Source organism: Haliaeetus albicilla, chromosome Z (genome assembly GCF_947461875.1).
Source record: "Haliaeetus albicilla chromosome Z, bHalAlb1.1, whole genome shotgun sequence".
In the NCBI taxonomy this organism is placed as follows: domain Eukaryota; kingdom Metazoa; phylum Chordata; class Aves; order Accipitriformes; family Accipitridae; genus Haliaeetus; species Haliaeetus albicilla.
Window position 1 is genome coordinate 31,884,801 of NC_091516.1, and position 15,764 is coordinate 31,900,564.

General features: G+C 44.4%; 1 protein-coding gene across 7 annotated transcripts in view; it reads left to right on the forward strand.

Moving 5' to 3' along the window:
* Positions 1-395: 395 nt before the first annotated feature.
* NTRK2 (neurotrophic receptor tyrosine kinase 2) overlaps positions 396-15,764 on the forward strand; it is a 208,409-nt gene continuing 193,040 nt past the window's right edge. The window contains exon 1 of one of the 7 annotated variants that reach the window (XM_069776835.1): positions 396-1,262. In XM_069776835.1, the coding sequence (XP_069632936.1) occupies positions 1,054-1,262 (209 nt within the window). In that variant the 5' untranslated portion in view covers positions 396-1,053. The remainder of the gene's footprint in view (positions 1,263-15,764) is intronic. The other 6 variants (XM_069776828.1, XM_069776830.1, XM_069776832.1 and 3 more) reach the window with 6 other exon arrangements.

Here is a 15,764-nt window from a genome sequence, read left to right on the forward strand (position 1 = left end):
TACCCGATGGCGAGATCCCGCGCCGGCGGGAATGCCCGGCGCCCCTCGACAAGGGGTCCCCGTCCGCCCGGCGGGGCGGACAGCCGGCACCGGCGGCGGGGCCCTCCCCGTCCCGCGGGGTGCGCCCGCGTGTACGCCTGTGGGGTCCGCGGATGTGTGTGCCTGTGCGTGTATGTGTGCCTATGCGTCTGAAGGCTCAGGCGCCTACTGCCTGCTGATACCTCCGCTTCGGCACCCTCCCTTCCCTTCCCTTCTCTTCCCTTCCCTCCCCCTCCCCCCTCCTCCCTCCTCCCTCCCTTGCTGGCGCTATTTTTTTTTTTTTTTCCCCTGTGTGAGTGTGGATTTCAGGCTCATTTTGTGGAGTTTCTGCCCCTCTTTGCGTCAGCCCCACGTCACTTTGCCGGCAGCTCCCCGGCTTGGGCTGGAGCAGGAGCCGGGGCTGCTTTATTATCAGCTGGAGGGAGGAGGAGACGGTGCGTAAAGCGGCGAGCACGGCGCCCAGAGCCCCGCCGCCGCTGCCGCGGGCTGCGCCTCCCTCCGTCCCCGCCCGCCCGCCCGCCCTCCCTCCCTCCCTCCCTCCGGCGGGCAGCGGCCGCCCGAGCCCCCGCAGGTAGGAGCGCAGCCTCCGCCACCTGCCCCCGCCGCTCCGCGCGTTTTGCAGCATCATCGGGAGCCGCCGCGGGGGCAGGCGGCGCCGCTGTCCGCCCGCCCGCGGGGCCGGGGGCAGGTGCCGCGCCGCGCCGCGCCGCGCCGCTCCGCTCCGGCGGTCCCGCTCGCCCCTCTCCGCCGCCGCCGCCGCAGCGCCCGGCCCCGGCTCCCGCCGCCCCGCGGAGCCCCCGGGGCGGGCAGCGCGGCGGGGCGGCTGCGGCCGAGGCTGCGGCGCGCCCATGTGAGCCCCGGCCGCGGGGTGCCCGCCCGCGGCGCGGAAGGCTGCGCACCCTCCGGGCGTGCGCCCCGGCAGCGGCGGCGGCGGCGGCGGCGGCGGCGGCGGCGGCGGCGGCGGCAGCAGGAGGAGGAGGCCGTCGGGGCAGCGCTGGAGTGAGGGCGGGCGGCATGGTGTCCTGGCGGCGGAGGCCGGGGCCCGGCCTGGCGCGGCTGTGGGGCTTGTGCTGCCTGGTGCTGGGCTGCTGGCGGGGCGCGCTGGGCTGCCCCGCGTCCTGCCGCTGCAGCTCCTGGCGGATCTGGTGCGCGGAGCCGGCGCCGGGCATCGCCTCCTTCCCCGTGCCGCAGCGGAGCGCCGAGGGCGACAATGTCACCGAGATGTGAGTACGGCCCGGGCCCGGCCCGGGCGCGGGGGGGCGGCGGGACGGAGCGGCCGAGGGGCGCCGCGGGAGGGGGCGGCGGGCGGCGGGGAACTTACCCGCGCCGAAGGGCACTTGCTCCCGCGGGCAGAGGCGGCGGCTGGAAGCCGGAAAGCCCGCTGTGGTTTAATTCGGACGCGACTCCCCAGACATACCGCTGCGGTAGCCCGTTTAGATGGTGGATCCTCATTGCCCGCGATGCGGTGCCCGGGGAGCGGGGCGGGCGGAGCGGCGGGGAGTCGGCGCGGGGGTCGCCGCCGGCCGCGGCGGGACCGCGGGGCAGCCGGGGAGCGGGACGGCGCGCTGGGCTGCCGGCCCGGCCCCGGCCCCGGCCCCGGCCCCGGCCCCGGGGCGAGCACCGCCCGGACCTCACCCCTGCGGCGGCAGCGGGTCTGGAAGGACGGCGTGGGGGTGGTGAGGGCACTATTCTATTTATTCTTTTACTTTCGCTCCTGAGGTTTATTCCTGCGAACCGAGAGTTTTGGTGCGCGGCTTCTCCCCCTCCCCCAGATCTCTCCTATACTCTTTTTCTATTAAAACAAAAAAAAAAACAACCAAAAAAAAAAACCCCGAAAGAAGGGGATGCGGCAGATTCTGGTGGAAGGAACAGCAAACTATCTTCCTTGCCCTGGCCATAGGCATGCGAGCCTGCTTTGCCCTTCTCAGTAAGGTGGCTGGGAGGAGAAAATACTAAGTCTGCAGAGGAATGAGCATTGTGCTGCCTCTCAGTGCTAGAGTGCTAGGGCATTAGGAAACCATCGTTAACAGTGAGAAAGGTGCAAAAAGTTTCCCCCCCCCCCCCCCCTCTTACTCATGTGTTGCTTCCATCCTCGTTTGCCTGCAAAACGATACTGGGTGAGAGAGTTCTGTAGCTTTCGTGTTCAATCCTGCATCGTTTCACAGCTCTGTACTCTGTGGTGTCCACATACGTTGCCTGACAAAAGCTGCAAAGGCTTTTGCTGAGCAAAAAAATTTTGGATAATGGACTTGTAGATGATAGTCAGGCTGTTTTGTCCATCTCCGTATTTCCCAGTCCCTGTTGTTTCTGGATTGTTTTCCATGGCATTTAATGTAAAAGATACCAGAATATTTTCCTCAAAATCTGTACAGATTTCTCACTATTTGCATTCTCCATCCTTCTTCTCTTTTTTGGTTTACTTCAGAAACAAATGTAAAAACACCATGAAATACTGTGTGATTTTAGATTAAATTTTAGCCTTTGGGCTACCTTTCTGCAGTTTGCTGAAGTCAATTTGCTGCATTTCCCTGCATGTGTTTGGGGAAAAAGCTGGAGGCAGTCATCTCTGCTACTCATATATGGCCTACCTTTGGCAGATTTTTTAGGACCTATGGTAAAGAGTCTTTCTGAGTTGTTACAGCAGTTATTGTTTCAGATATTTGCTTAATATTCTGTGGATTGCTTCATTAAAAAAAAAAATCGCTTTGAGCTGTGCATCTCTGCTCATTTTCATAGGCTTTGCTAGCCTTATTACCCGGTACTTTCAATTTGGAGGTAACGGAGCAATATCCCCCTAGAATTTAAACTGTTTAAAAGGCCAGAGGAGAAAACACATATATAAGTATGTATTCCAGCCATGATCAACTTAAAACGTATCTAGTAATTTTGTATTGATGCTTTTGGTTTTCATTTCCCTGTGGTTTTTGAGCATCACTGTCTTTACAGTTCTTTTCAGTTTTTACTGTATCATTCTGTGACATTGCACGTTGTGTTTGGTGATCTAAAAATAATTTTGAGTCATGGATTTCTCAGGAGATGCTGTTGCACGTATTTAAGATGGTCTTTTCATGTGTACTTTTAACATAAAACACAGAGGCCCTTTAATTAGTTTATAGGCATAAATTAAAAATTGGACTGCAGTAACTGTCACCTTATTTCATCGTGGGAGCTCAGTAAACAGTAACTATGTAGGGAAGCGGTTCTAATATGGTCGATACAGATTGTGGAAACATTTTTTAACACCACACATCTTGCTGTATTCTAGCTAAGAAACGGGTTTAAGAGGCTGGAGCATTGAGTTTTACTTGGGAAGCTTCAGGCCTGATTTTTCTTCTATGTGCTCTATAGATACAGGAGCACAATTCCATTGGTCTCTGGTGGAATTACACTTGGTGTAAATAAGAGTGAGAAGAGCATAAGACAATTAATTTCTAGTAATTTATTCCCATGTATTTCCTGAGTGTCTGTTGGACCCAATCCTTCATTTGCGGCTTAAGTGCCGCTTTTGAGAGGAGTGGATCCTGCAGTCCTAGGCAAAGCACCCACGGGCGCCCGGGGAGCATGGGCTGGGTCAGGATCCTCACCTGGGCCCCATGCACTGGGAGTGGTGGGATAGCTGCATGGTTAGGGTGACCATGTGATGAAACCCATGGTGGTGCCAGGGGTTGGCTGTGGGCCAGGTGGATGGCACCGAGCAGGCAGGATGCGAGTGGGCAGCGAGGGCTTCCCCTTGGCTCCGAGAGGTGGGAGAGAAAGCTGGGGTGGTGCTGGAAGGAATAAGAGAGCTGCAGTCCCACATGTCGGGCAGCCTCCATCACTTGATACCCAGGTACTTTAGCTCTGTTTTGGCCCGTAGGTAAATTGCAGTTTAGAGCTTAATAAACACTCTCCACCTGGTCCAGCTATTTCATGGTTCCTGGTGGGATCCCCCATCCAAATCTACTGAGCAGTAGAAAGACACCCAGAGCACTTCTGTATAAGCCCTCTGAGGGGCAGCTGCTGAGACTTGGTATGGGAGGGCATTAAGAGTATTTATGCCTGGTGCTTTTCTTAGTCGTCTTCCTCACTCTTTCCCTTCCTAGTTGTTTTTGCATAGTTTTCTATTAGGGTGAATAAAAGATAGATTTTTGAAAAGTCTCTAACAAGATTTTAGATTTGTCCCGTTGTCTAGGGTGCTGATGTGGGCTGCTCTTTACACGGAAAGCATGTGCCAGTGCTAAAATCGCTTATCATAGCAGAGCTTAATCATAATAATTGTTTGGTAGTTTTGATATTATTAGAGATAAATTGAGCTCCAGAGTGAGATCCTCCATTAAAATCATGATATCAGTCATTGAAACTCACATTAAGAGCCAAGGACCAACAGTGGTGAGAGCAAAATGAGTAAGTATTGTTAAATACATGCATCGTAGGCACAATAGCAAATAAGTGGTGAGATCACTCAAGCAAAAATATTAATAGGATAGTAAATGAGTCATTTTTAAAGTGTTCAGGAGGTCTTGTAAAAGGACCGGTCTAATAGTTTCTCATTAACTGAAATGTATTGTTAGTATATCTCAGTGTATATGACTCTTCAAAGACTTTGATTTCAAAGTGTCTTCTTGCAGTGCAAGTATATTCCTGGCCTAGTTTCACAGTTCTGGTATCAAGTCATTAATATGTTGACTTGTGATTATTCAGGTGAATGAGGTTTGAAATTAATTAGTGTATTTCAGGAAGAACTGCTTGCCAACAAAATAGTAGGTGATTTTTAAGCTCTTGCCTATTAAAGGAGAGGTGATTGTGTATTGCTTACATTTCAAAACCACAAAATAAATTTCTAATGCAGTTATATAAAGCACTCTAGAATTGTTAATAAATAAGACAGGATAAGTAATTTATAGAGTAAATTATTTAACAAGTCATGTGAGCTTGTGCTAAAAAAAAAGGCATGTTTAAATTCATATGAAGCTCAGAGCTGTTGGTATTTTGGGTCTCTTTCATTTTAGATTTCTAGGCTTTTGTAGATTTAATACAATATAAAACTGTCTGTAAGGCTCCTCGACCCCCAGCCCCTTCCTCCTCAAAACAACTTTCGGCTGTGCAGCATTGCATGGCTTGGCTGGGTTGAAAAGTTATTTCTGGTGACTTGGAATTTTATAATAAAACATGAGGCATCAGGCTACAAATTATTAAAGGGGTTTTGGACAGTGGTGATATAATAGCTGCTTTTAGGAATTTATCTTTTTTTTTTTTTTTAAATCTTCCTTGAAAGATCTGGGTAATTGGTTAAGGTGAGGTGAAAGTAAGCATTACGAAAATCAGTGTTGTGACTTCTAGGCTCTAAAAATACTCCAAATATCACAAAGCATTGGGTTTTGTATATACTGGCATTCTTTTTTTGCTCCCAGGAAACCTTTTGGATGGCTTGTTTTAGTCCTTGTCCTTCTGGTTGATGAGGACTGATGGGGCTCCTCGGGGTCTCCACTGGGACTGTCTCCGGCAGGCTGCGATGAAACAGCTCATGCTGGAGGAGGGCAGCATCCTTCAGGAGGCACTCAGCGTTGGTTGGGCTGGCAGAACACTGCCTCTCCCTCTATGTCTTTGGTCACTCAAGAGTTTTGAGAGAGGTTTGGAATTTATGTACTAAAATGAAAGCTATTTGTATGAATTCAAGGATTTGGTCTTGAATACGTTATTTTCAAGAAACTTCCACTTTTTTCCATACTAATGAGAAAACAGAGGGCCTGGCAGTCCAGCCTGTGATATCTTTAGGATGGCATTTTCCAGATTTCTCAAGTTCTATTTTTTCGTTATTATTTTTATGCTGACAGTGTAAGGGAGAAAGTAGCTTAGCAAGATTCTAAATCCCAAATGATTGTAAAGCAAAAACTTTTACATAACTAAACAAGGGTCTTATTTCTCCATTTTGGATTTAATTTTAATGTAAGAGTGACCCCCCCTCAACACTCCCGTTTTTTTGGATTGCAGTTCTCTCTCTCCCGCATTTGTCATCTGTCACTGCATGGAAGTCTAACATGTCAGTGAAGGTGGACATAGAAATATCCTTGCCCAAGCTGGATAAGTGTAGCAGGTAATGAGGAGTAATAAAAGATGAAAAATGGAGCAGAGGATTCTAAAACTGTCTCTATGCTGTACTGATGTTAAATGTATATTTAGCTTGTTACATCTGAAAAACCTCTCTTTGAAAACTGTCCTTTAAAAAGTGAAGCACTGATTGTATAAATTCACTGATTTAATGCATTTCAAATGGAGAAATAAGTTTGTAGAGGTTTGAAAGCCTGTACTGCCTGGGATGTGAATGTGCTCTGTTACCGGACGCTGTTTGTGTTTGCTAAGATCTCTTCATCCAGATGTATGTAGATGCATAGCTGCTATTAACATTAAATACAATCAGGATACACAGTATTTCGTGTTCAGTTGTGAGTGTATATTTTCAGAAACTTCAAAAAGCAAACCAAACAACTCCCCCTCCTGAAATACACATATGGAGATCCTGTTTCTTACATAGCTACTATTAACCATAACATTGCACAATCATAATGGACTTACGGGAAAGGAGCCATGCCATGTCTGTGAATATGCTTTTTTTTTTTATTTTCCTGGAAGAAAATAACCTGCATTGAGTGTCGATCATTGACAGAAGTTATAGCTGAAACTCAAATATATTTAATACTAATTCAGCTATTCCTGTTTCTGGCTTGTGTTGTCATCAGTAGGATACATTCTTGAAGATCAGATTTCAGGTCAATATTCTTTCCTTCTTACACAATGCCTGAAGAAATGAGATTTTTTTTCAGAAGTAAGAGAGAGTAGAACAAGGCATGCCAAAGGCCCAAGGCATTTTCAGAGGCACTTTAGGAGACCGTAATCTCTGAATGGCACGACTTGAACCAGCCTTTTGCTAAGCCTGCTGGTCCTGATCCAGCAAGGTACTTAGAAGCCTTTTATTTCAGTAGAAAGCTGAGGCTGAGATTCTGGCCTTGTTAAAGTCGGTGACAAAACTGGATGGAATTAGGGTTTCACCAGTGTCGAGTAGTTTGGAGGACGTATGCGAAGGATGAAAAGAACTTTGATTCAAGTGTCTTTCTGCCTAAGTTTGGAAGAGAAGGGGCCTGTGGCTCCATTATTTGATGTGTTTTTGACTTGCGGCTTTTCTTGCATCTCAAGCATTTTCCTACTGTGTGAGGACTAAGAATGTTGAGGCAAGAGGAAGCTGAGACTGAGTATTTTAGAAGGGTCTTTTACAAAGTTTTAGATAATTCTGTATTGAAATGAACCTGTAGCAGCTCCAGTCACTACAGAAGCTTGTGCTGGATCCATAGAGGATATATGGTTCACTGTATACAGTTATCTGATGTATAAATAGGGGCAGTACATTAATCAAAGTTAGTCCATTGCTGAAACAGAAAAGCAGGGAAATGGCAACACTTCTGAGCTCCTTATGGAAGAGTCTGTCGATAGAACTGCAGTTGGGGCTGGGCAAGTTACCCATTTTTCCTCTTGGTTTGACAGTTAACCCAGAAGAAATCTTCCAGTTTTAGAATTAAATGAAATTATTTTTACCTTTTTTATTTCCTAACCATACATGTAAAAATAATTAAGGCCATATTCAGCAGATATCTTGCAAAGCATGGATGTCCCACATTGCACAATCAGATGCCGTATTCCATATGAATAGGGTATAAGATGTGACTTTGCCCATTCTTTTGCAACAACTGTCTGATTTTCTGAATGCCAGACGGCACAGCGAGCATATGCAGATAAATCAAGTGCACATACTGGGCATGTCAGGCTTACTGGGCATGGACTGGGACACATTTCACAGCATGTGCTGTGGGTGTCATGCGCTGGACTTGCTAAGCATGTCTGGGACTGTCCCAGGCCTCAGCATTAAAATCTGGCAACTCCCTACGAACTGTGTAGTGAAGGCACTTAACTCAGCTGGCTACTCTCCTGCCAGCAATGGGGAGCTTGCTTCTTCCAGGAAGTGATTCAGGAGGCTAAATTAGGTTCCTACTGCAAATTAGCTGATAGAGGCGTCCCCTTCTCTCTCTACTGAGTATAAGAAAACTTTGGGGACTTCGTTCACTGGGCTGAGTGGAAAAAGCAAGACCTTCCTTTTAGCGAGTGGGGTCACACTGTGGAGTAAGATGTTTTTGTGGTCCCAGGTGAACCATTTTGGCAGCCATGTGGGGAACTGCTCTGCTTCAAGCAGAGCATGGGTCTGAACCAAGGTCTTGCATGTCAGCATCTTAACTACTGTCCTGTATGGCGTACAGATGTGGGCTTGCCTTGGTTCTTCCTGTCTGAGTCGCCTTACTTGGCTTGGAGTATTTAAATGTGCTTTTGGGTCAGAGAGCAGGAGACTCTGTTTTGCTAAGCGACTGTGATGCTTATTTGTGTAGTGAGATAGCCGAGTCCTGCTCCTGCTCCACTGAGTGTTCAATTACAGCAAAAATTAGACCAGCATAAACAGGTAAGGTTGAGACTGTCCTCTCTCAGGTTGCTTTATAGTATGGTGTCTTCTGAGAGATTGGGATCACGTTCCCTTATGGAGAGGAAGGAATTGAACCTGGTACCCCTGGGTGCTATGGGAGCATTATTTCCAGCATTTCTTCCAAATCTGTGGTCTTCTACTTCACACATACATGTCTTTTTTTTTTTTTCCCCTTAAACAGGTGAATCTATTTGGTGAATATGGGTCTAGTTTAGGAGGGTGAAATTGCCCCGCCCCAATAGTCTATTGCATATTCATCTCCTACTCCTCCCTCCAGTCTTGCCTCTTCCTAATTTTTAGAACAGGTTTTGGAACGCATTATGCATACCATGATCCTTACCTGGTAAACACATATGCTGTACTCTCCTGCTGGGAGCAGTTCTGTTGACTTCATGAGACTGACTATGTAGGTGTACATAAGGATATGCTGAAGTATTTTACAGTTTAGAGTGGTAGCAATGTAAGTAACTTTTGATGATTGTGTATTGCACACATTTATACATACACACAACATTTTAAACTTTTCATGTAAGATTCAAACAGACTTACAAATATTTGGAGTTGGCACAAATCCATGTGACATCAAGGCACCTAAATAGAAAAAATATTAATGCTGGATACTATGTCTGCACTAGACATCACTGCAGGTCCCAGACCATGTTTGTGTGCAGTGACTCTCTTGTTGCCTGGAGCCTTTGTCATTTGGGGGACATAGACCCAGGTGGCACAGCTGCAGAAAGAGATAGATTCCACTTGTCCTGGAGGTGGGCGTGGGTGGAAGAAAGACTGTCGATCTTCCCTGCCCTGAACGTTTCTCCTAACCCTCCATGTCATTCCTGTCTGCACAGACACAGGGCAGTTGTTCCTTCTGTTTGCTTGGTCTGGTTGTATGCATAGTTTTTGCCTGCTGTGGAGGACTTCTGCATATTCTTACAGCTTTTAATGAACAGTTCAACTTGAAGCAGTTTTGCTCTTCACAGTGGGTATCTGAAATGAAAGGTTTGGGAAGTGAGAGTCCTAACAGTTGGAGGTATCATCGAAATGTCTGCTCAATCTCGTATAATTGCAGGGAACACCTCACCTTCACCCACACACACCCTGGGGCGGGGGGAATGCTGCAAAGGTGTGTAAGTCGGAGCAGTGCTGAAAGGTGTGTGCAGCGGTGTGGCGTGGTCATGAGAACCGTAAGGAGAAACAGGCTGGCGGATGAGAGAAATACTACTCTTATGCATATGCGGTGGCAGGGACAAAAGTTGTAAAGGTTAATGAAGAATGCTTTGAAAGTAGTAGTGGGTAAGGAGAAGGCAGCTTTGCAGAAATAGTGAAAAAGTTTGAAGACTACTGTAGCAAAAGGTGTCACCTCATGAAAGAGGTACATGCATGGTGAGACTTTAGTTTGAAGGGAAAAGTGGTAGGGAAGGTGATCTAAGACTTGAAATCATGTTAAAATGGAAAATAAATGCTTACAAAAGACTATATTTTCCTAAAGTATAACAATAAAGACATCTGTGGGTGGGATTTTAAGTAAAGTTGATCTCACTCTAGAAGAGGCAATACGTTTATTTCAGGCAGCAGAACAAACAGAAATACCAAGAGAAACCTGAAAGACAGACACAGGATGCTTGTCTGCATGTACCATTGCAAAAATCAAACAGGCTAAGTACAGGAATGTCGAAGGTTATGGAAACAGTGGCAGCAATGTGGCAGTCAGCATGAGTATTAGAAATACTCTGGATACTGACAAATGTGCAGATACTGTAATAAACACATCATCATGCTAATATATGCAGTGAAAGTAAGAAACTACTTTTATTAAGTGAAGAACAGGATTCCTCAAGTGAAGAGAAAGTGCTTTTTTTAGGAATGCTAATGGAAGAAGCTATAAATTCAAAAGATTGGCCAATTAAAATGACGAGAAATGGACTATATAGGACAGAGAACAGAATGGAAATAAATGTGATAAAGTGAAATAGGGAACTGTGAAGAGCACATAAATGTGGAAGAGTGAAAAGTGCCTCTGAAAGACTTTAGCAAAAAAGCAATTTTAATGCTGTTGAAATGGTCCCTGAAAAATGCATTGGTTAAATATAAATGGTAAGATTGGTGTTGACATACAGAAGGAGGCAGTTTGTTCTGGGCCTAGAATAGTGAGATAAACATTAAGAGAGTTAACATCATGGAAGGTGAAAAACACAACCCATAACCCTTTTGGAATGCGTTGGTACCATAATGTGAAGATGTATTTATGTATGTCTTCCATTAAAAGACAAAATACGTCTTGGAGAAGACACAGATCGGTAGTCAGGGCTACACAAGATGTTTCACAGGTCTTGGGAAGGAGGCTAGGAAATCAATTGTGAACCATGGCAGCAGATGGTATCATTTGAAGAATGGAAAAAACATCTACCAGTTGCGTTCTTTATGTAATAATTGCAGAGAAAAAGTGTAGAGATTATGACCATATGTAGACTTTCAAGACTTAAATAAAAACAGAAGAAGGAAAATTTTTGCTGGCTTATGGGAAGGAGAATATTGTTTGAGATGTTAGGAGTCAAATCATTCAGCAAATTTAATGCGTTAACAGGATATAGATGGATTTTCCTGGATGGATGGCTTCAAGTTTTGCAGTTTCATTCCATCATTTGGAAGTACTACCTTCTGATCTGTATTTGGCACGAGGTGTATTGCATGCAGTGAATGAGGCAGTGGACAGTGTAGCAGGTACGGTCCTCTGTCTTGATGAACCAGTGAATACCAGAGCAGATTGAACAGAGTATTTAACATTCCAAGAGCCAGTAATTTTAGACTGAATAAAGATGGGTATTAATGACAAACACTGGTAATAATATATTTGGGGGGAAGACTGGCCTTGGAGGGAATTTCAGAGGGAATTTCTTATGTTGAATCAAAGAGTCAGGGAATACTGAGCATGTCAAAACCTGGAGATAGGAAAAAGACTTAAAATGTTGTGAAGCATACTGATTTATGTTAACAAGTGCCTATCTAACTCTGAAGGACGTGCAGCTCACTTAAGACATCCCTTCCACAAAGTCACTGCCTGGGCATGTGCACCTGGAAAGAAGAGAATTCAAAGGTTTTGACATCAGCCAAGATGCTTTAATGTTTTGATTCACTGAGGGACATAAAAAGATGCATATAAAGGATGGTTAGGAGCAGTCTTACTGTGTTGTTACGGAACTACTGTTTTGCCATTCTCATTTGCATCAAGGCCAGTGACAGCTACAGAGGTGGTGTATGCAATTGCTGAAAAATAGAATAACTAGAAAGTTACTAGTCTTTGAAGAGTCACAGCACTAGGTGGTTCTGTAGGAGAAAGAAATGTCACATATATTTATATTTATTAATTCCTTTGAGATGCTCTTTCTTCCTTGCAAGCCAAATAATAATAATAAAAAATGTTGGTCTTGTGTCTGCTTTCTGTCGAGAACTAATGAAAAGCCATATTCACTACTGTAACTTTTGTATGTTATTTAATGTGTGATTTTTAGTGTATATATTATAAAGGGACTGTACAGGAGTTTAAGCCTCTTCCTAACAGTTTGCAGAGATGATTTCGTACACGGTGGATGAAACGTGTTTTGTAGATAAGTATAAGGTCAGTGATTAAGACATATCTTTTTGAATAAATAGGTTATTGTCTGGCCAGCTGATACTTCTTTCTGACTACATCAAGGAGTATCAACATCTCCAAAGTATCTTTGCTAAGGAAAAGCTAGACTGTAGCTGTCAATTGTCCTCTGGAGAAATGTAAAAAATTGATGTCTTGGTGAAATATCAAATGTATGAACTTTATGGAGCTCAAGGGGGAGGACAGGTCTCTGAATGGAGAAAATAGTTAAATAAGCTTTGCATGCATTTTGGGGAAAATAATTCTGAAGGTGGAGCTCGTCAAGGCATGAATCTTAAATCTGGAAAGCTGCATGAAATGTCTTGAGAGTTTGCTTTATTTGGTAGTCTGCTATTTGAAGAGAACAGAACAAACACCTTGAAGCCAAACCAGAAACGTAAGTAAGCCCAAGGGTGCATTACGTTTCATTTTCTCTGCCTCTAAATATAGTAACTGTTTCCTTAAACTCTACATTGCAGACATATTCATTTATTTTTACTTTTGCCTTCATATTTGCATACTGTAAAGAGGGAACTAAGGTTGGCTGGCAAACCGTGGGCTTTCCATTTCCCATGGAGTTGAAGTCATAAGCAAGAGTATGGATCTGCTCCTGCAGTGCCAAAACAAGATTGGGATCTCCACTGAATTCCCACTTTCTCCTGCTTTAAGCTGGTGGGTTGGCACTAATTGTTCAGGGTGATGGCTTTGGAGAAGCAATTCCCAATGGCAACTGTGTACTACTACTTGGATACTCTTACTTGGATAATCATAGTATATTGGCATGAAGCAGAATGTCTGACCCCACCCTCTCCTGGCAGTTGATGCAGCCACACATCGAAAACAGGTAATTCTTGAAGGTAACTGTGATCTGTGACCTTGGCCATGAGATGCTAAGTTCCACATTGCCCTGAACAGTGTGGTATCTGAATGTGGGATATGTGCAGTGAAGGGTTTGCTCAAAAAACAGGCATGCCTGTGGCTGTAAAGAAAGATCCCAGAGTTTATTATGTCAGCTCCAGAGCTGCTGTAGTGGCATGTGGAGAGCTACCTCCTGTAGTGTTCTGTGACTCATGGTTAAATACTCTAAATGGGAGGGACAAAAACCCTAAAGGATGAACTTAAGGAGCCAGTAATAGTGGCAATCAGTTTTCCACTCTTTGTGAAATACAGAGTGATTCACAGTTTAAAAAAAAAAGCCACCACAGCACTTCCTCAGAATTTGTCAGGAGAAACCAGACAGCCAAGCAGTCGAGCACCAGTTTGTAAAATTGCTGAATGCCAGGTAAGTCCACAGTGGACTATTGTGACACACTGCCTCTTTGCTGAGTTACGGCATGCTCATTTCGTAGTAGAAGTTCTGTTTCTAGAGGTTGGCCTCATGAAGTCTAGCACTGATGGTATCAGACAGAGACAGTAAAATAGAATAAAATAATTAGAGTAAGGCTGTATATCTGTAGAGAACTTGTCACTTGTAGGTGTCTAGATCATGTTCATTGCTTGCTGTTAGAGTTACCTTCCTAGGGTGAGCTTGGTCCTATGTACAAAGGTTTCTTGGTTGAGCAGAGATTATACCATTGGTCCCTACATCTGTCTAAACCTGGCATTCCTGATATGCAACATTGTGTAGCTCTATGTTTCATTTTCAAACTATGTGAGTTCATGCCCCTTGAGCATTATTTTAAATTCGGTTTCAGAGGGGCTGCAAGTGAAACCCATTTGAATCTGCCAAGTTTCATCAAGTGTTGTGTCAAGCTTACAAATTCTGCATGAATTTGATGCATAACATAAATCAGCCCAGGTGTGTTGAAAATGTCCCTAAGTTTTAGCATACCTTTTGATGAACTTGGTCTAACATTTAAGTTTGTAAGAAAATACAGCACTAGGGAACTTTGCAGTGTTTAATTGTTGATGTTACCATACAGCTCTCACAGTAGTATAGACCCAAGTTGTAGGGACATATGTGACCTGTCATTAAATGGTACTTCGTCTACTGACAGTTCAATGTCTGGAGTGTGCTGCCTTTTTCCCCTAAAGATTTAGTGAAAAAATAACTCCGAGTATAAAGTTTTCCCGAAGTTCAGAAACACTTCACCAGGGAATGTTTATTAATTTTAAAAACTTTTTTCCCAGCTGTATGAACCAGAGCTAGACATATAATTGATTTATTTTTTGGAGTGTTAAGAAAATATGTTTCCCATAAAGGGAGTTTTCTGGCAACAGAAATAGTTCTGGAGCTGAATTACAGTGTTATTTGCTTGCATCTATGTTGTTAAGACTAGTGTGCACTAGTTTTCCAGCATGTCCTTATAGCTCCAGATGGTGTAGTATACCTTGAAATACACTAATTCAGAGGAAATAGAATAAATCAAATAAGTTAGGAAGACATACTTCTGCTGACCAGTTTTTTTCAGGTTAAGGAAGAGATTTGAAAAAGTGAAATACTTTTTTGAGCTATTGAAGCACAAAATAATCTGGACTGCTTTAAAGAGCAGAACCTGCTTCTCTTCATGCTCTTGCAGTTCAGAGGTTGCTTTACGGACATTATACAGACTGTATCCATAGTCTTTCATATGTGTAATAAACAGAAGTGAAGACCACCCTCTTAAAGGAGAACTTATTTGGAGGAGTTAACTCTTTTACGATAGGATTTTAAAATATCATTTCCAGAATGTTGCAGAAGTGGTGAAGTACAAGTGTGTGATAGTACTCAATAGCTACTGAAGTGTGCTGAGGTGAATGTGTTATTGTAGGTTGCAGTGTGCAGTCAGTAGGTGTGTGATTCTGAATGCCTTTATTAGAATTAATCAGTAGTTTACAAAGGGGAGATGAAATTAAAGGTCTGAAAACAAATATTGTTTACTGATGACTCATTGAAGGGGAGGCAGAATGCTATAGTATCATCAAGCAAATAGTATTGTAGGCAGCTGAGCGTTTGGTTTAGAGGCAGCAGTTGGTGTTTGTGAGCTGATACTTGTGATCCGACTGGGTACTATCCAGCCAGGTTTTGGCGGCACTACGCTTTGCTGTGGTGTGCAGTGGGAGCTTCCAAGCTCCTCACGTGACTTCAGCCAGCCGTGAGTCAGGATGTTTTTCTTCTGTGCTACAATAAATACGTTCAGTTAAAGAATAGGGTGGATACTCTTAAGGACAGGCAGGCAAATTACATTTCTCAGCGTCACCCACTGCAAGTCAGAGCTTTTAGAGTATTAATGTTTGATGATAAGTAACATCAAGGTAGAGTATTTGTGAAGAAGTTAAAAATAGCCTTCAGTTAGGGGGAGGTTTTATTTCAAAACTCCCTCTAAATGAAACAGAAGAACAACTTCCCCTTGCAGTGTACAGCTACATCATCATTACTCCTTTCTTTTGCACTGCTGTGAAATAGCTGCAAAGGCTTAACTTAAAACAGACTTGTTAAGCAAATAAGGAAGTGTAAGAGGATGTGACATGCTTCTGGTAAATTACATCTGTCCACTCTTCAAGGATTTCGAACTGCGTGAAATTTGCTTTACTGTCATGTTCTGTACTGAGAGGTTTATTGCTTTGACTTAGTCGCACTTAGCCAGAATTTCTTCTGGGTCCCTGCTCAAAATATGG